This window comes from Cryptococcus neoformans, chromosome 8 (assembly GCF_000149385.1).
Source record: "Cryptococcus neoformans var. neoformans B-3501A chromosome 8, whole genome shotgun sequence".
NCBI lineage: Eukaryota > Fungi > Basidiomycota > Tremellomycetes > Tremellales > Cryptococcaceae > Cryptococcus > Cryptococcus deneoformans.
This window is the reverse complement of record NC_009184.1, coordinates 473,302-492,664: the sequence shown is the minus strand read 5'-3', so window position 1 is coordinate 492,664 and position 19,363 is coordinate 473,302. Positions and strand designations below refer to the sequence as shown.

General features: G+C 50.7%; 8 protein-coding genes across 8 annotated transcripts; 2 read left to right on the top strand and 6 right to left on the bottom strand.

Annotated features, from left to right (window-relative positions):
* Positions 1 to 105: 105 nt before the first annotated feature.
* On the bottom strand, positions 106 to 2,019 carry CNBH1690 (hypothetical protein; the record flags this gene model as incomplete). The annotated part of the gene is made up of 5 exons (XM_768621.1): positions 106 to 820; positions 872 to 1,316; positions 1,366 to 1,556; positions 1,620 to 1,770; positions 1,869 to 2,019. 5 exons carry the CDS (start codon positions 2,017 to 2,019, stop codon positions 106 to 108), a joined length of 1,653 nt encoding a protein of 550 aa, XP_773714.1.
* A 432-nt stretch (positions 2,020 to 2,451) lies between these two features.
* On the top strand, positions 2,452 to 3,274 carry CNBH1680 (hypothetical protein; the record flags this gene model as incomplete). The annotated part of the gene is made up of 5 exons (XM_768620.1): positions 2,452 to 2,534; positions 2,707 to 2,773; positions 2,856 to 2,989; positions 3,055 to 3,167; positions 3,225 to 3,274. 5 exons carry the CDS (start codon positions 2,452 to 2,454, stop codon positions 3,272 to 3,274), a joined length of 447 nt encoding a protein of 148 aa, XP_773713.1.
* A 616-nt stretch (positions 3,275 to 3,890) lies between these two features.
* CNBH1670 (hypothetical protein) lies at positions 3,891 to 5,537 on the bottom strand (the record flags this gene model as incomplete). The annotated part of the gene is made up of 4 exons (XM_768619.1): positions 3,891 to 3,971; positions 4,026 to 4,222; positions 4,273 to 4,692; positions 4,742 to 5,537. The coding sequence occupies 4 exons, from the start codon at positions 5,535 to 5,537 to the stop codon at positions 3,891 to 3,893; spliced, it is 1,494 nt and encodes a 497-aa protein (XP_773712.1).
* Positions 5,538 to 6,831: 1,294 nt separating this feature from the next.
* CNBH1660 (hypothetical protein) lies at positions 6,832 to 8,683 on the bottom strand (the record flags this gene model as incomplete). The annotated part of the gene is made up of 7 exons (XM_768618.1): positions 6,832 to 6,958; positions 7,018 to 7,500; positions 7,553 to 7,575; positions 7,636 to 7,659; positions 7,704 to 8,317; positions 8,398 to 8,581; positions 8,651 to 8,683. 7 exons carry the CDS (start codon positions 8,681 to 8,683, stop codon positions 6,832 to 6,834), a joined length of 1,488 nt encoding a protein of 495 aa, XP_773711.1.
* A 2,198-nt stretch (positions 8,684 to 10,881) lies between these two features.
* On the bottom strand, positions 10,882 to 12,383 carry CNBH1650 (hypothetical protein; the record flags this gene model as incomplete). Its single annotated transcript, XM_768617.1, has 2 exons — positions 10,882 to 11,220; positions 11,271 to 12,383. The coding sequence occupies 2 exons, from the start codon at positions 12,381 to 12,383 to the stop codon at positions 10,882 to 10,884; spliced, it is 1,452 nt and encodes a 483-aa protein (XP_773710.1).
* A 255-nt stretch (positions 12,384 to 12,638) lies between these two features.
* CNBH1640 (hypothetical protein) lies at positions 12,639 to 15,063 on the top strand (the record flags this gene model as incomplete). The annotated part of the gene is made up of 5 exons (XM_768616.1): positions 12,639 to 12,645; positions 12,693 to 12,973; positions 13,022 to 13,473; positions 13,521 to 14,067; positions 14,119 to 15,063. The coding sequence occupies 5 exons, from the start codon at positions 12,639 to 12,641 to the stop codon at positions 15,061 to 15,063; spliced, it is 2,232 nt and encodes a 743-aa protein (XP_773709.1).
* A 121-nt stretch (positions 15,064 to 15,184) lies between these two features.
* Positions 15,185 to 17,759, bottom strand: CNBH1630 (hypothetical protein; the record flags this gene model as incomplete). Its single annotated transcript, XM_768615.1, has 6 exons — positions 15,185 to 15,447; positions 15,520 to 15,602; positions 15,656 to 15,975; positions 16,041 to 16,710; positions 16,780 to 17,400; positions 17,458 to 17,759. 6 exons carry the CDS (start codon positions 17,757 to 17,759, stop codon positions 15,185 to 15,187), a joined length of 2,259 nt encoding a protein of 752 aa, XP_773708.1.
* A 286-nt stretch (positions 17,760 to 18,045) lies between these two features.
* CNBH1620 (hypothetical protein) lies at positions 18,046 to 19,330 on the bottom strand (the record flags this gene model as incomplete). The annotated part of the gene is made up of 4 exons (XM_768614.1): positions 18,046 to 18,557; positions 18,618 to 18,806; positions 18,853 to 19,256; positions 19,302 to 19,330. 4 exons carry the CDS (start codon positions 19,328 to 19,330, stop codon positions 18,046 to 18,048), a joined length of 1,134 nt encoding a protein of 377 aa, XP_773707.1.
* Between the last annotated feature and the right edge of the window lie 33 nt (positions 19,331 to 19,363).

Genomic DNA, 19,363 nt, shown 5'->3' with positions numbered 1-19,363 from the left:
CATAGAATGGTATTCTCAAATATACAACAATGCAACTGTCTGCACACATGATATGGATGGTTCATTCTGTGATGATGACAAAAATTCGAAAATGAACAGCGATCACTACCAACCTCCGCCCCCAACTGCTAGCCGTCTGTACTCTACCAATTCGCATTTGGCACTCGTTTTTCCTTCCTCGCCGCCAGATGAGCCTTCGCCCCGTCCTGCACCTTCGGGAATCTTCAGTCGATACCAATCACCTGAATAAGTGATAGCTATCAGCTGCATTTGTTTCTCCGTCCGCTTCTGAGAGAGAGTATTCGAGGAAGTTCGCTGGGCAGAGTGGCCCTTTAGTCTCACATGGGGACCCCCAGACATACGTCCTCGTCCTCGACCCAGCTTAGTCCCACCTGGCGTGGGTGTTTCTACCCGCTGGAAAGGGGTCGCTGTGCGACTCGTGCCTTCTGAACCAAATGACATACGTTCCTCGCGAGTGCCAATAGGAAAGCTACCCATTGTCGACACATTAGATGATGGTCGGTATTGAGCTTTGGGGTCTTCTTTGGCTCGATCCTTGTCATCCACTTTATGATCTTCTACGGCCACGTCTACTTCGATCCATCCGACAATGAATCTTTCGCCTCTTTCGCCCTCCAAGTCCACAGCCTCTTTCATGGCCATTGAAGGTACACCAGCAGCCCCCAAAGCTGCACTGAATGCATGAGGGTTCTTGCGAGGAAGACGATACTGGGCCGTAGATGTGATGGAAGAGAAGTATTTGGGTAAGGGGAGGTTGCGGGAGAGTATGTCCGTTAAGGAAGCATTTGATGGAGTTGCTCTGAAGAAACAGTCAGCATGAGGTTTTGATCTTTGGTATATTTTGACCTACGGCCTCGTTCCATTTTGTCCTGTCTTGTTTTCGTCGCTTTCCCATACGTGGATTGTTCCTTTGTCACTCCATCCTGCTACTCTTGCACCCTTCCCATCTCGCTCAAAAGTGGCACCCCACATCTCAGCTGGATCAACACCTCTCCGCAGTTCCCTTTCCAGCCTTCCCCTTGATGTATCCCATATTCGAAGCAAGGTGCCCCGCTCAGAAGTGGTAACGATGTGAGATCCTGAGGGGCTGATGCCTAATGTTGAAAGGGGGTGAGTATGAGCAAGGATGATCGGGGATCGGAAAGTCGTCTGAGATGTAACCGATGTACGAGTAGGCGAACCAGGAGAGGAAGAAGATGGACACGGGGGAAGTGGGACCAGCTGGACATGGCCAGGCTGACGGCCTGGGAGGGTTAACAGTGTAGATCCTGGTGCAGTGGCCATCGCCATAAGGCCTTTTCACATCATCAGTTTTAGTCGAGTCAACTTCATCATACCACTTGCCTTGTTCATTCTTGGCAGTTTCCCACTCGCCAATTTTTTTGATCCAGAATCCATTGCTGTTGCTGTCCATCATTTTGCTTTTACCCTTGCCTGCATCATCTGAGCCCAAGCCGTATTCAAATCCAACAACTTTTCTGAGAAGAGCGACACAGATCATTCCTCGTCGAGCTACTACTCCACGTATTCGTTCACTAAAAGATGGAAATCAGCGAATCGCCTATTTGCGCTTTCAGACATTAGTATTAGTGACGCACCCAAACTCGACTTCCGCAACGACCTCCCCAAGCTTGTCATTGTAAATTACTATTTTGTTGGGTGCATAGAGGGGTGCCGTCCCTCCTGCTTGAAGAACTAATAATGGTGCGTGGGGAAGGATCACCGCTAGAGCAAGAGTTCCAGGGAGGACTACGAACGAAGATCAGTGATCGTTCGGCGCCCTTTTATCCCACACAGCCTCGCCACTGGCGACATTACAACACGAAGGAGAGGCTTATTCAACTAACCTCTCCGTCTAACCAGACCTAAAGGCCAGGTCTTCCATATTTCGTAGCCCTTCTCTGCTGCGACTGCAAAGAAACGTCCATCCGGAGAGAAAGTGATTGAATGGATAGGAGGCGGAAGGAGGGTGGAGACAGAGTAGCGGCCGAGCTGCATAATTGGTGGGTTATCCTGTGACTCTACCTGGGATCCCTCATAGCTCGGGGTGTAACGTTTGGTAGAGCAGGAGTTATGATTGAGTGGAAGATAAAAGAATGAAGATGCAGTTGCAAGATGTATAAGAGGATGTATAAGCGAAGATGATGGTATACTACGTATTCGGAAGATGTCCGATGAGACGGTCTCAGGGGACTTGTCAACCAAACATCACGTGATCACTCACTTCGATTCTTTTCCTCGTTCTTTCTCTCCGTCCTTGCCGACTATCGATTCTCCAACTCATATCCGCACACTTTGGCGTTCTGTAAGCCCATATAACAAGTATTCGGCAGCCCATTAACACCATCGACCATAATTGTCACTGCTATTGTTTTTTAAGCAATCCTTGCCCTCTAATTTCAAGCCCTAAATCTCGAAAACAACATAACAATGTCTGACGACGAGCGAATGGACACTGGCGATTTCGAAGGAGGTGACTACGAGCAGGACTACGTGGACCCCGATACCCTCAAGTAAGTGCAGATCTCGTGTTTCTACGAGGAAATGGAGCAAAGAGGTCGCGCGAGGGTTAAAATATGCTGCATGGAAATGGTGGAGAAAGATGATGATGAGCAGGGTGCTGAACGGTTGATGCGGAGGAAGCAGGAAGGCGGGAGTAGATCAGCTGCTGACAGATTGCGAAAGCTACGAGAACGAAGAAAATGCTGAGGAAGAGGCCGCCAATGGCGAGGTCGATGAAACCATGATCATCGTGAGTTCTTCTAGCTTGGATGCAGTATCCTGAAGTACATTTCGTGGCGTGGAGAGTGTATCGACTGAAAATCTGCTCGTAGGAATCAGGTGCTCCGGAAGGCGACCGTCCCCGAACAGGGAAGGCTGCTAAGCCTAATGAGATCCGAGTGACGACTCCTTATATGACAAAGTACGAGCGAGCAAGAGTACTGGGTACCAGGGCTTTGCAGATTAGGTATGTTCATTCTTCGTGCAGTAACCCCGTAGACAAGAGTTATCCGTGCTCATCGCAAATTCCAGTATGAACGCCCCCGTCCTTGTGCCCGTGGAAGGAGAATCAGATCCTCTTGAGATTGCGATCAAAGAGCTTGCCGCGAAGAAGATCCCCCTCGTCATACGGCGATACCTTCCTGGTAAGTCTTCGTTGCATCTTTAGGCTATAGAGAGTAAAGACTAAGGCTACGATCTAGACAACTCTTTTGAGGACTGGAAGGTTGAGGAGCTCATCGTTCAGGAATAACCAACATGTCTCTTCCTTCGTCTGTAATCACTAAAATACTTACCCACCAACTCTCTTGGTATCTTTGGTTTTCATCGATGCACCTTCTAGATATATGATGATTTTAATTATCCAGCAAGCATTGTGCTCCACACCTGATGATGAGCGAGCATGTACTTGGAGCATTTGGACAATCATTATTAATTCGTTTGATTCGTCACCTGAAAAAGACAAATACAGGAGAATGTATTACGATTGAAGACGATGTAAGTACAGATCGTAGATTAGGGATGATCTCGGACGTTGTATGTTACACGGCACCACGACAAGCTTTGGCCTCCCACAGGATATGCATCCGCAAATTTGTATACACACGGTAACAACAAAATATTGACATGAACATAAACACCTGCGGTAACAGCTGATCCAAAGAGAGGAGATTAGGGTTCTAGAGCCAGCAATTTGCGGTAATGACAAGATGATAATTAAAAATATGAACGAGAAACCAGTCCTCGAACAGTGGAAATTCCCCATAAAAGAAGCGCAAAGGCAGCAATTACACAAGCAAACAACCCTTTACAACTCCTTATAGTTGCGTCCAAGCATTGCAAATGCCTAAAGTAGTCTGCGCTTAGGTTTAAGCAAGGACAGTAAGAGTCCAGTCCTTGAAATACAAGTTCTGGTCCTTGGGAGAAGCCCACTCGGAAGTGTGACCGCCCTGTAATCATGTGTCAGACTGAATTCCATTATCGAACAGATAAAATCAACTTACGAAGAAGGTCTGAGCCATGATACCAAAGATTGCGGTGTCCTCCTCAGTAGCAAAGGTGACGCCAGAAATGTTGATCACGCTCTGGCCATCAACAAAAAGTTCTTGCTCGCCGTTTGCTTGTCCAACGTCATTGAGCTTGACTCGCATAGCAACGGTTTGCCATCGGCCGGTAGCCCAGGTGAAAGCTCCTCGGTCAACTAAGCGGGGATTAGTCCTGGAACGTCGACAGGATGCAAATGGTACTTACTGGACTCGCCGTAACCGTCGTCGGTGCCAGTGTAAGAAACAGGCAAGTAGTCATAAATTTCACCGGCACCATCAGTCCTCCACATCAACCTTGCTGAGAAACAGCTTCCCCTGTCAGTCGTTCGACCGCCACTGCAGCTCTTAGCCTCAGACAAGCTAGTTCCGCCGTAAAGGCCGGGCATTTTCCCACCCTTGTTGAAGCCAAAACCTTCCTCAAAGTAGACAGCATAAGAAAGGGCGACCTCACGAGCGCTATCGACCTCGACACCAGAGTGGGCACCTGAAGAATAGAAAGAGAAACCAGAATTGGTGAGACCATAAGAACCAGCGGGGAAGTTGGCACAGAGAGCTGAGGTACCATCGGGAGCGTTACCAGTATCGGGAAGTTTACCAGCAGTTAGAGGCTTAAGGGCAGCATCGTCTACATGACTCATTAACAAAATTAGAAGTAAGGGAGCGAAAGAACGTACAAGAGAGGAGACCACCAGAAGTAGTCCAACTGGAAATACCGTGACCCCAAGGAAGAAGCTCGCTGGAAAGCTCAGATGTAGAAGAGTTGGCCGCTGAAGAGGTAGTCGAGGCAGACGCACTGGGAGCGATGGTAGGAGCGGTGGTAGCAGAATCGGGGACAGTGTAAGTGGTGAGAATGTCGATGGACGCGTTAGCAGAGAGACCGATAGAAATTTCAGGCGACCAAGCATCGGCAACAGCAGAAGCAGAATCGGTGATGGTGGAGCCCGCAGCAGAAGAGGTGGGAGTAGGAGCGTAGTTGGTGACGTGGGCGGCGTTAGAAGAGGAAGACGACACCGCGCTAGACTCGGCCTGCGAGCTAATACCAGCTGTAGCAGCGTTGGCAACCGCACCAAGAGAATTGGACACCGTAGCTGCGCTGGAAGCGACTTCCTCGCTCACAGAGGATGAAGACGCAGTAGCAGCGGCACCAAGACCAGTCGTTTTAGCCTTGCAAGACCTCTTCTTCTTCTTCTTTTCCCCGTCACGTTTCTGAGTAGTCTCCTTCTTACGCCTTACGAGCTTTTGGCCAGCTTCACTATGATGTCGAGAAGCACGACGACGCAAGCCGGACGTGTGAGCCCTGGATCGGAGACCACTGGGGACGCCCGCCGCTTCGGCCTCGGAGGAGAGAGCAGCGGCAGCGCGTTCGTACCATAATCTGGACTCAAGGGCGACACCATCCGAGACGGCGTGAGCGCTGGAAAGAGGGAGGAAAGCAAGGAGGGGGAGAGCAGCAATAATGGATGCGAGCATGGTTGTTTGTTTATTGGGTGGATGAGTTGTAATGCGCTCTGCGCGGTCGTATTTATAACAATACTTGTAAAGAAGGATGGGTTATCACCTGGATTTACCCAAAGATGCTGAAGTAGCTGTGGTTACCGCGCTGGCGAGGAGAGGGAGGCGGCTGGATGGAGGCGGGTGGCGGGAAAGCGAGAAGGAGAGGATGGCAGACAGGCAGGCCGTATATATACCTGTGTGAGGAAGGAAGGACAATTGATGGATGGAGGAGGTGACAAAGGGCCGTGCTTGCTTTTGTATGGGCAGTCTCAATTTAAACCCATTAACGCGTCGGCGTTACGGTTCCTAAAAATGTTCCTACTGTTTGACCTTTCAGGGATTTAACTCGCCCAGCACGTGGCATTCCTCTGCACTTTTGGCTGCTGCTCAACTGCCATCACCCTGATGTGTGCCTAGGTACTTCCGGCTACGCGACCCGCGATTCGCAGCCACCGAACGAAAATAGCCTGTCGTTTGTCGCTCATGCATCGTTCAACTTTTTACATCCGCAGATTTTCTCTCATATCGACGCGACGCGATTCGTTGATTGATGACCACAGACGATGAGGGGCCTCACGCGTCGGTCCTCGCTTTAGTAAAACTGTCGTGAAATGAGTTGTCTTCAGACGACACCGCACATGCTTTTGAGTCCCGGCATAAAGAGCCAAAAAGTTCAATCAGACACCGCAAAAGACGTGGCGTTTCACATCACAGAAGAAGCAGTTTAATTTAAAAGAGAGGTCTGTTGAAAGACAGAGTCTTCCAATAGAGCCATTCGTCTAACATGGCCGTTTCTTTGGTATTCCCGCGTGGAATCCAACCCGTTCGTTTCCTTACAGCTTCGAATCGAACCAACTAACTTTTTTCCACTTACTACAGTACAAGCAATGACTCTTCGATAACGGATTTCCAGGCTGGATTAAGCGCCGATGACTGACTGAATGGTGGGCAATCAAGTCGACAAATGAAAAGCAAGCCGGTCACGTTGTTCACAGATGACACAACGTCCGTCGCCATAAACCTTTTCCTTTGCAAGCTATGGCTTATGGGGGTGAACAAGTGCACGAGGGCAGCATGCTTGCAAGCTAGAGTCTCAAATTTATACATTCTTCCAGATTAAATAAACCAAAACTTTCCTGACTTCTAAATTATAACTTGAAACTTCCTGCGCCAATTTTTCAACCCTTATCGGTCTTTTTTCCTCTCTTTCTTTCACTTCCTGGAGGTGTGATTTTTTCCTTATTTGTTCTTCATCGTACCCAACCGAGGCTTATTTGAAGCAGATGAGAACAGCGGAAGAGGCATCAATTTGAAGGACGCCGTTGTCGAGGGTCTCCTCGCTGACTTCTCCAGTTGGTTTACCATCTTCAGTGTCAAAAGATTGACCAGCCCAAGTACTAAACCTTTGTCAGTGTCTGTTTCAGGCGTCGCGAGAAGAAGAAAGAGGGAAACTCACAGTCCGTGCATCGCAGTGGTTTGAGGGACAAACAGCCTCTTGATGGTTGCGTTCCTTCCTTCAACGCCGACAAGGTTGAGCTCAAACTTGTTCCTTCCCTCCTGCGCGTCTTCATCATCGGTAGTGTAAACCTCGGTACTAGTGACCACCATTCGGACCAAATCACCGTCTTCCCAAATACCATACGCCACCACGTTATCGTTTGGGGTGCTGATTTCCGCAACGTATGAGTTCCCGTTGGTACCAATTGCTTCGTTGACGATAAGAGCGGCATGGTAAGCGGGTAGAATGTGAGCTCGACTGGTCATATTGGTTCCATCGTCGTGGTCAGCATCGGTAGCGACGGGCTGGAAGAAATTGTAGCGGAATCCGACACCGTGGTGGAAGTGCATACGCTCAACTCCCATAGAAGCCAGATGAAGCATCCAGTCAATGGCCCAAAGGGCCGCTTCGGCCGTGTTACTGGTACCAGGTTGACCGTGGCTGTTGTTCGTCAGTATCTGTATATTCCATAATCGTCCTAGACTTTACTCACTTGGCGTATGAATTACCTTCAGCCTACAACGATAATCAGCTAGGATCTCAATCTGAACGGTAGAAAGTTGTAAGAAAACTTACAAAGACGTATTGCAGACCCTCACTCTTGACAGCCTTTAGCCCATTCGAGTGGTAAGGTTTGCCCGCACAGTCCCCTTGTCCATCAAGCTGCCCGTAGGGGACAAAGGGTAACCGTCCGCGAAAGCGCCAGAGTAAACGTGCTGGTTGAACTGCTTAACAACGGATCGGATGTCATCATCGTCCAGAATCCCAGCCTCGAGAGAAGCTTCAGGTGTCCAGGCGGGAGCCTCGAAGCCGGTCATAGCACCAGGAGTAAGGTAGGGACCGTCACCACCCAGCTGAATGACTTCCGATACCCCTTGGGCATAATCGAGCCATGTTTGAGAGTAATTTGCCGGCGTCCATGCCGCACCCAATCCTTTCCCACTACTGTAGAAATCGGGCTCGTTACCTATCTCGAGACCATCGAGATGGACATTGGCAGTCAAATGGGCTCGGTCTCCTTGGAAAGTGTCTGCAATGAGCTTCGCCTGCGCAATAGTCTCGGTGCGGTTGAGACTAGCGAGATTGACACCCCACTGGAAAGGTGTACCATCGGGAAGGTTACCGGAAAGAGCGTAAAAGTCGCGACCGATAGAGATGCTGTCTGCTTCGGGAACCGGTACCTCTTCAGTGGCTGCGGGGAAAGTGGCGTTCATCACTTCGTAGGACAAGTCGATCGTCGCACGGTCTTCCGAGTTGGCTATGGGGAGTCAATGTAGCTCCATACATCATGGATAGGTGACAAGGAAAAGAGTGCAAGAAATGACATAGGTTACTTACCTCCAACCCTGAGATAGGGCATTACACCGGTTCGTTCACCCAAGTTGGTGAGTACCTGATTGACATACTTGTTTGGTTCTCCCACTTTTTGTCCCGCCCAATCTGGCCATCGATCCATCTCAATAGAGAAGGCAGCCAAGTTCGGGGAAAGTGGTTCGGCCCATGCTGGCTGGTTGCTGGGGATCTGAACCGAAGTCTGGGTAACATTGCCCGATTGGGCAGAGTCACTACGGATGGTGTGCAGAGCACGTACTACCGAGTGTGCAACGTCGAGAGGGATTCGCATTGTTTGTTGTCTTGAGCTTGGCAGGGAGTGGTGGGTGTTTCATACCTACCGCCTTGGCGTCCGTTTATATAGTTTTCTTGGGCAAGCTTGGTGTTGTGAGGCGTTCCGGGTGTCGATAATTTGCTATTGTCAAAAAACCTGCCCTATACTGTAGAAGATCGACTACCGGATGCGCTTCCGATGTGAACAAAGTCATCTGTCGACAATGTACCCTATATTCCTTCGGCCTGCGGTACCTACTGCTCGATTCAAGAGCGCCTGCTGTAGGCTTTGGCAAGCCGACATTATTGTTTGATGGTCAACTACCGGCGCCGCCTCCGATGCCAACAAAATAATCAGACGACAAAAATATTCTTCATGCTTTCGATCTGGGTACCTGTTGCCCAATCCAAGAATGCCTGTTACAAGTTTTGGCAAGTGGTCAGCTGAACCATGTAGTTGTATACACCATGCGCACATTATGAAAGATCAATGAGCATCGTTGGGTGAATGATATTTCGATTATCGGAACATCTGTCCGAAATCATGCAAAGTTTTTTTCCGTGCCTCAAATTGAGTGTGATTATTATTACTACAACTGGGATTTGCTTTGAGCCGAAGAACCTTTCTCTAGACAATGTGAGCTGTGACACGTGATAAATGATAACGAGAGGGCGAATGACACACGATCGGCCGCCGGCAGATCTCGAGAGATAAATGACAATCATTCGCTTTTTGTTATTAGTTGCGGCCCCTTTGCTGCGCATGTGGAGATACTTGTTGATTAAGTAATTGGCAAATCCGGTCAACTTATAGTAGTCATACAAGCATACTCGTTCCTGCTCGGGCCGCTCTCTGAATGCTTTGTGATAAGAAGCAACACAGCCACTTTGGTCGGCACCTACGGCTTCTTGTTCCTGCCTGCCACGCCACGCCATACTCTAATTGACTTCTGGATCGTCTTTTGGGTCAAAAGGAGTAATTCCGGAGGTTTGAAATTGAAAGTTATCGCAGCAGAAGGCTTGCATGTGATGTCAATCGATCAGATAATGGGAATATCATTATGCCTGAAAGAACCGTCAACAACTGAAGAAGTGGCTGCCTGCAGTGGCTACCATCGATGCTCGACCATTATTTCGCCCTTGTGAAACCGTTCCACTACTTACCATGCTGTTATTCGATCCGGAATCGCCGGAGCGTCGTACGAGCCCTTGGTGCTGCGAGAAACGCTGTAGAGGGAATCGATCTGATGCATCATCGGATGAGTTTATGATACGCTGGCTCACATTTCCGCGGTGCAGCAGGCGGTTCAGCTACGAACGGAACCAAATTAGGTATAGTGATCGGAGATCATAATAAATCCGCCTTTTTGAGGCGATGTGGTGAAACAAAGCGAATGAGAATACTGCAGTTGTTGGTACGTGCAACCTCTCACAGATTTCTCTTCTTTTTAGTTGCATAGTATTGTTATGCTCTCCTTATTTCTGTGAAATCCGCTTGAACACGCACACTCGAAAAGGTGTTACTTCTAGCATCACCAACGAATTAAGACGGACTAGATTAATGAGTGATGACATGAGAGATGATGGGACGACGTTGACGGAAACTCTTCGGATTATCATGATCAATCAAGCATCAACGGACCGATATTCGTACATCTGCTGACGTCGAAGTGGAACACGTCTTCGGATACAGGAGATCAATCAACACGCAGTCAGGCAGCAATTAGCCAGTACAGCGGTACTAACTGTACTTTTGTTTGGGAGTAGTGTAGGAAGCATTTATTTGAGTTGAACAATTTGTGACCCCCTGTCACACGAGTCACAGCTCAGTCTCAGTTCACAGCCTGCCAATTACTGAAAGTTGAAGGGCAGTCTAGAGCCTTAGACATTTTTTTCTACTGTTTCAAAAACAGAAGAGGTCAGCAAAAACATGGATGTGACCATGGACGAAAAAAAAGATATTTATCCATCGATATAATCATCTACTTGATCAGCCATCATTGTGTAAAGCCGTGACTCCTTTTGGCTACCATATACACGAGATCTTGACGGCACTTAAGAAAGGCGGCGCACGGCCCACCAGTCAACAATGAAGGACCGCCATGTACTTGAAACAGGCTATGCAGATGCAAATGCAGATGCATGGATGAAGACATATGATTTTCCCTCGCTACACGATCCTACTTGTCCTTGATGCTCTCACATGAAATACCTTCTCTACTTAACTCGCTCGACGACCTTGACCGTTAGCTGCACCAACGCATCCCTCGCTCCGCTCTCCGGCAACATCTCCACTAACCTTCTTGCCTCACCTGCAAACTCCCTAGCCAACTCAATTGTTCTCTGCAATCCATCACTCCTGGCCACAAGATCTCGGGCAGCCTCAACATCTCCTGGTTCAGTGAATTTACGGAGGATGAGGGGGCCCATTGAAGGGTGAGTCTCCCAGGCGAAAAGGGCGGGCGCCGTGGCGAGACCTAGACGGAGATCGGCACCAAGAGAAGGTTTGCCGAGAGAAGAATCGGGAGGGAGGAAGTCAAGGGCATCGTCGATCAGCTGAAGTGATGTTAGTGGTGATCCGAGACTATCAATGTGGTGAGGCTAACCTGGAAAGCGATACCCAGATTCCTGCCATATCCATATGCAACATCCTTTACCCACGCTCCCTCTTCGCTCACAGATCCGCAACCACCAAGGATGACAGCGGCCCTTGCGCTTTTGGCCATCAAACTCGCGGTCTTCAAGTATGTCTTTCTCATGTAATCCTCAAAACCTTTGGCCGTAGGAGCCTTTTCGGGTTCGCTTGTCGCCCTCAACTGCATCATTTCACCTTCTACAAGGTTGGCGATGACGGTAGCAAGCAATTCAACAACTTCTCGAGAGCCAAGACGGGCAAGGGCGACAGAAGCGCGACCCAACAGGAAATCACCAGAGAGAATGGAGAGCTTGTTACCGAAGGTTGATGGAGCCGAAGGGGTACCACGTCGCAGAGAAGAAGAGTCAATGACGTCGTCATGCAGCAATGAAGCGACATGGATCATTTCTGTAATGCTGGCCAACCGCCTTTGAGTAGGCAAGATTACAGGCTGACCGTTCCCTTCTCCTAATAATTCGTCGAACTGGGAAGGGAGGGGTTCAGGCTCGGGGATAGCGGGCGCTCCAGCCTCAGGTATTCTGAACGGTGAGGCGAACACCATACTTCCCAAACCTGATGAGGGCTCCGGCCCAGAGACTTCTGGGTTCCAGTCATTCAGCACACCTCCTTCAGCTGTAAGACTGTCATCCACTTTTCTCCTAATCGCCTCTCGTTTTGCCCCATCCCATCCCTTACCACCTAATCCGTTGGTAGCCTGACTCATGAGTAACACCAACAACGGCCTGAGATGCTTCCCTTCAGCTTGGAAGTAGTACTTTGCCACGGTGTCGAGCGCAGAATTGGAAGAGCCGAGCATACGCCAGAGACTGGATTTGAGGTTACCAATCTCGGAGTTAATGGCGGATAGAGGATCATCGAGTGAGGTAACTGTTGAAGCTGAAGTAGCCGGTGGAGGGGTAAGGACTCGATGAGCTTCTGTAGTGGCAGCTGCCCAGGTAGATTCTGGCTGTTTAGCTGGAGAAGAGGAGACCGATGAGCGTCGCTGTGAGGTGGAAAAGGAGAAGGTTGAGGAGATGCGGTGCTTAGGGAATGCCCTGGTTGGAAGGGCTGGGCGACGGAGCATGTCTATGTGGGCTGTGGGTGCTTTTTTTGGTTTTTTCGTAACGATGAATTCCAGCGAACGCGAGCATAATTCGTTACGATGAACGAAAGGAAAACAGCCGTCATCGAGAAAGCGGAACGTCCCGACCAATTACGTAACAGATCTTTATTATTGATTTTTTTGAGCACTCATCAAAGAACTGAAAGTTGACCACGATTTACAGTTCACGCAAGTCTCGAAGAGCATATCCGCATCATCTTCGGCTAGAATAGCAAGATGCAAGGTGAGTGACGGAGGATACAGTGAGGATAATAGCTTACATAGTTGTAGCTCAAGTTCCGAAATCGGACAAATCGTCCTCTTCTTCCGGTTCTGAGGAAGACTACTCTTCCGACTACAGTTCCTCATCTGAAGATGTCACCGAGGATGAGGAGGGCAACGAACTCACTCCTGCATTAGATGCCGCTATTTTGAGAACTCTTAGCAAAATCAAGAAGAAAGAAGGTGTTTATGGTGGAGAAAATGTTCTTCAAGAAGAGTTGCGGAAAGCTCAAGAGATTGCTGAGCAGAGAGGCTTGAAGAGCAACATAGTCAAGAAGGTTGCTGAAAAGGTATGTAATCTTTATTCACGAAAATAATTGTATGCTAATATAATGTAGCCCTACCTTCTTGCCGACTATCACCGTAGCAAGTTGCTTGCGGGCGAAGATCAAGATGAAGACTCTGAGTCTGCCGAACCTCTTACTCACGTGGAGTCTCAACGTCGGCTCCGTCAAGAGGCCGTTTCAGCCTTCAAGACGCTTGCTGAAGAATCTGATGATGAGTCTGACGAAGAATTTATCCAGAAAAGGGAAATGGACGCTCAAGAGGTCGATGAAGATGATGAAGAGTACAAGAAGTTTTTGCTGGAATTTGGTGGCGGTGAAGAGGAAGTAAGGAAGATCCTTGGTATGGGTGATCAGCCTGCCATCCTCAAGGTCTTGGAGAGTGAAGGAGGAGAAGATGAGGAGGAGAAGGCTGCGGTAAGCAAGATCGAGAAGGAGGAATTGGAAAGGCAGAAGCAAGAAAAGGAGGCGAAGAAGGCCAAGGACGATGATGATTTCCTGATGAAGTAAGTCAGTTCCCTTGTACCCTGCTCTCATGCTGACGTCTACTAAGCTACATCCTCAACCGTGGCTGGATTGACCGATCCGAAAAACATGTCCCTACGTACGACGAAGTCGTCGGACCGTCCACCGAAGTTGCTGAAGAAGCTGCTGCCCAGACCAAGTCTACCAAACTCAAATCTAGCCATCCTTGGGGAGAGCTTGATGAAGAATCCGATTTTGAAGATCGTGCCGAGGAGTTTGAGACTGAATACAATTTCCGATTCGAAGAGCCCGGATCCTCGACTATTGCCACTCACCCTCGTGACATTCCTTCTCTTGTTCGTAGGGCCGACGATACTCGAAAGTCCAAGCGAGCTAGACGAGCAGAGAGGAAGGCCGCTGAGAAGGCTGCCAAGGAGGAGGAGATTAAGAGAGAAAAGGGCAAGAAGAGAAGAGAGATGGAGAAGAGAATGAATATTTTGAAACATGACCTGGAGAAGGAAGGCTTCAAGGATCTGGAATGGGGCAAGCTCGAAAAGGTGTTAGATGGAGAGTGGGACGAAAATGTCTGGGAAAAGATTGTTGGTGGTATGTTGAGCAAGGGTGATGAGCAGGAGGTAAGTTTTGTGTCGGTGACACTGCAAAGAGAGCGCTGATTGTAAAAGCAGGACGGGGACGACAACGAGAAGCCCACATGGGATGACGAACTCGGGGATGCCGAGTACGACGAAGAGGAGGGAGAGGGAGATTTCCAGTACGAGTTTGCTGAAGGCGAGGGTGAGGGTGAAGATATGGATGTCGACGAGGACGAAGGACCTATCAACATGGATGCCGATTTTATCGACGAAGAACCCTCCAAGAAATCCAAAAAGAAAGACAAGAAGAAGAAGAACAAGAACAAGGAACGCTCTCCCTCTCCTTTGTCTGAAGATGAAGAGAACCAGCTCTCTATTCCCGAGAAAGCTCATGCTCTCAAAGAAGCTGTCGAATCTTACAATGCGCTCGCCCACGAAGACATCATCGAGGACATGCCGACTCGTTTCAAATACACTCCATCAGCACCTGCTTCCTTTGGTCTCACGCCTGTGGAGATTCTATTGGCCACCGATGACGAGCTCAACAAGTTGGTTACTATGAAGGGTATTGCGCCTTACAGAAAAGGTGGTATCGGAATTCAGGGTAAAGGCTTGGGCAAGAGGGTGAGGGAATTGAAGGACAAGCTGCGAGAGAGGAGATGGGGGGAGGAACCGTCTCAGACTAAGAGCAGAGAAGAGAAGAAGGAAAAGAAGAGAAAGAGGGACGATGGCGAGGAACGCGGACAAGACGAAAGGCGCGGGAAGAAGAGTGAGGGTGAGGCCACGGAGAAGAGCGAAAAGGTGAGAAACGGGAAGCGACTGGGAAAGAAGGAACGTATGAGACTTCAAAAGGCCGCCGAGGCTGCTGGTGCCGCTCCTGCTGCTGCTGGCGAGCCTGAGAGTGCACCTGCGGAGAAGAAGAGAACAGTCGAATCAGGTGAAATGCCAGCTGATGCCCCGGCTGCGAATGGAGAGGAGGGAGCTGATAAAAAGAAGCGCCGAAAGAAGAAGAAGAGTAAGGCGGACGGTGAAGCTTGAGCCTGATCTAGTCTTGGCCGAGGGGCGTTTTGCTTTTGACGATTCTACATCCATTATACATCCCATATCTGTACATACAAAATGCATCTATCACCCAATAATGTCCCTTTTTTTCCCAACATTAATCATGCGCAGTATTCGCGGTCCCAATACGCCGACATCGACATCCACAACCCGTTGGGCATAGCGCAAACCTACCGTCGGCCTCTACCCCATCGACCTTTTCCACCGGATCGGCATTTGCGCCGTCTGTAGTAGAAAGCGTGGTAAAATTGGAGCCGGCGCTTTGGTTGTACGTAGACGAGGATGTGTTGAGAAGAGCGTGCGGGGTATGTGAAGGGTTTGAAACGTTTGTGGATGGAACGGGGATGAGAGGCGCTTGACCTGGCGACCGCGTTTAGTAAGTTTGTCGGAATGATAGTGTAAAACAAAGCAACAGGAGGACTGGAAACGCACTGTGATAGAGCCGCATACACGCCTGATGACCTCCATGTCCACACTGTCGGCATCCCATCCAAAGGCCCTTGATTATCTTTCGACTGCCAAAGGGGACATTTTAGCAAAAAAGAGGATCACTTGTTTTTGCACGTACCAGATAGCACAGCTCTTTGCCCCCGTTCGGCATTTTTTACACCACCAGAATATTTTTCCTTTCACCTCGATATCTTCCAAATTACCGGTACTCTTCCCGCACCTTTCGCAAAAGAACGTATGAGTCAGACCTTCATCTTGCGGGGTGATTTCCAAAGAAGGTATGCCTGAAAAGCGTCGGATGTAGGCGGCGAACATGAAAAGACGATGTTGTTCGAGGAGTTGGACGTATGCGTGCGCGAGACGCTCCACTTGGAAGGGCGGGAATGTAACCAGCGGCGAGGCGATGAGGGCGATGGTGGTTGCCAATTGCATTTCACCCTGGATGGGAAAAAAAAAAAAGATTAGCCAGACGATTACCATTTCAACATGGAAGATTAACAAACATTCTCGACACAGCCATCCCACCACGTCATCAACGTCGCCACTCTCTTCTTCCTATACTCTTCCCATTCCGTTTTTTCAAACTTTTCCTCTCTCCCCCTCATCTCTTTCCCCTGTCCTGACCCCACTCTGGAAGCGATTCCACCGGGACCGTTTCCGTTGGGTACCACAGCGCCGACGCCGACTTCTGCCGATCCTCTACCCGCCAGCGGCGCTTCCACCACACCCGACCCAATCTCATGCCCCGCCAGACCTGTCGTCCCCGCTCTTGGGGAATTTTTGGTCCCATTCCGCGCAAAGGCCGGGAGGGGGCTACTTTGCGTCGTCGTACTCGCGCGGCTTGTGCCCGATGTGGCGGTGGTGGAAGTCATGGTACCGCTGGTAAGCACCTGGTCGGGGATGATACCATACGGATCGGGCCAGTCGGAGGAAGATACAAGTTGGTGTTGGTGGTGCTGGTGCTGGTGGGGGTGGGGGTGGGAGTGTTGGCGCGGGGTGAATGCGATTTTGGAGAGGGTGGATTTTTTGCTAGCGCTATTTGGGTGGGAGATGGTACCGGCCGAAGGGTTCGTGTTTGTGTTTGTGATGGCGATAGGCGATGTCTCTCCCTGCTGCTGCTGCTTCTTCTTCGTCGTCTTCTCAAACACGGGTGACCCTTCTTGCGACGAAAAACTTGAACGTCGACGGTTTGCTGCCGACGATAAATCGAGTCCAAGACTAGACGTACCCGGCTCGATAAACGATACGAATTTCGAACGACGGGGTTTGACCGATTCAGACTGTTCGTCAGAGTAAATCTCGTCGTCGGAACCAGAGTCGCTGTCGGGCGTACGCTCAGAGATTTCAGACGGGTTGGATGTCGGCGATGCGGGTGGGGTGATCCGTTCGAGGGGGATACCGGCGTAGGTGGGTAGTATCCTGTGCGCTCTTTTTTCTCGCTCGTCGTCTGGCGGCAGGCGAGCATGTCTACCCCTCGGCGAGACATTGGGCGGCGTCATCGTCATTGTCGTCGTCGTCGTCGCCGCCAACGCCTTACCTGCCCTCCCCCAAACATCATTCACAAACGTCGCCTCCATCCCTTCCTGCAGAGGCATAAACTCTTCAAACAACCCTTTCACAAACCCCCATAATCGGGCATCATCCTCCCTCCCACACCATTTCGCCACATCCCGATTCCACGCACACAGATCGGCAGGTATACTGCCTTCAAGGCGGTACCAGCTGGCGAGAAAGGCGAATTCGGATGGGTCGGTGTCGGGGAGCGCGAGCGATCCGATTGTCTGGAGAGGGATGTAGGGCGGGTCGGAGAGGGAATGGGTCGGTCGGCCGAGACGTTCATAGTGATTTGCATATTCTGGTTTCCTAACTCTTTAAAGTCAGTATGTTTAAAAGAAAAAAAAAAAAAAAAAAAAAACTTGCAGATCGTCGAATGGGACTTCACCCGCTCTGAATTTGTCAATGGCAAAATACAAATCCCCCTTTGCACTCCATCCCGCAATCTGTCTCGGTATCTGATCCAGCGGGAGGGGCAGCAAGCCACTATTCAGCTTTCTAGGAATATCGAGTTGTGCAAAACCGCCATTTTGGAAAGTGACGACGAGTCCCGCGGATCCTCTCCAAGACGCATCGACAGCCACCCCGTCCTGCGATGGGATGGCGTATTTGGCGATATAATGTCTCCTCACGTGCCAGATTTCAAGGCGTGCAGAATCGTCATCCATGGTCGTCTCGTCCGGCGTCGTGGTGGATATGTTAAACTTGTTGGTGGAGGCGGAGGAAACGGAGAGTGAATGTGGTGGCGGTGGTGGGGTGGGTGGCGGTGGGGCGGGTAAAGCCGGATCGAGAGAGTTTGAGGATGAGAGCGGTTGGGTGAGCGGGATGACGAGGAGCTCGGTCGGGTGATCGGGTCGCCAGGCGATTCGGCGGACAGGGTGGGCAGTATGGAGAGAATGGGTGGCAGTGGGGGCTTTTTCCCATGATTGGTTCATATCCCAAATCTACCATCTGTCAGCTCTTGTAATAAAGGCTTTTCTCTCTACCCACCTGGACAATCTTGTTGGCACCTGCACTGGCCAGCCAACCTGCACCTGCTCCGCCTATTGAATCATCCCCCAATTTCCACTTTAGATCCATGACGGCCTTGCTTCCATGCGCACCATACACTGTACCCAGATGTTTCCCGGCCATACGCCAATCGTATCGCTTGATCGTACCGTCGTCTAGACCGATCACGAATGAGCTGGCATCGGTTGGTGAGAAACATAAAGAAGTGATGGCGGAGCTGTGACGGAGAGGCCGACGCGAGGGGGGGTCGCCGGTCCGAAGGTCGAGCAGTTTGATGTTGCCGTCGGCTCCGCCGATGAGGACCATGTGGCAATAGGACGGCTGGTGGCAGAACTGGGCACAGTTGAGGGGTCGAAAGGAACCGCTCGATATTTCATTTTCGAGTCTGCCCTTTTCAACGTCGAAAAGCATGAAATTACCATTGGGAGCGGCAGTCACCAGTTTGTGGTCCCATGCTGGTTTTGGAGTTTGTCTTTTAGCTGGATAGAATGTCCCGGGTCAGTAAAGCGGCTTACCGGCAACACCCCAATTAACATCATTCACACCCTTGCCGACGGGCCAGTTGCTCTTCCAGAGATTGACGACTTCGGATATGGTCGCTCCGCCCTGTCCTCTCGCGAGCAACGTTCTTTCCTTTGGATCTTCCTGTATGATCGGCGTGGACGAGCCACTGCAGGGGTCGCTGACCTGAAAGACCCGCAAGACTGGCGGCTGATCAGTCTGGGCGGCAGAAATCACAAGAGGACGCACATTGACCGCCGCCGACGGCGTACTTTCCATCGGGCCCATCGGCCATCCTGTTCATCCTCGTCGTGCCCGTCGCCGAGCTCATCCCCCACCCGCGCCGTGCCGTCGTGGCAGCGGCGGCCATCAGGTTCACGCGCACGCTCCTGTCCCGCTCGCGGCTCTCGCTCCTGCCGCGCGGGGTGGACGCCTGCGAGCGGGGGCCGTCGTCTGTCAGGTGGCGCAGGAACGCGGGGCGGGTGTGTGGGCGGGCGGGCTGGCGGGCTGCATGGCCTGCGGCGTGGTGCGGGGACCTGGGGTCGTCGTATACGGGCGCGGGATGCCTGTCGTCTCTGGCTGTGGCGGGGGGGAAGGCGGGCTCGGGGGAGTAGAGGGAGACGGCGTCTGAGCTGGCGGGGGTGGGGATTGCGCTGTGGGGGCTGAGCGTGTGCGGGCGCGGGGGGAAGAGTGCTCACGCTGAGAATGCGTTTGCGAAGCGATTCATCGTCGTCGCACAGTACGGCGCACACTCGCAGCG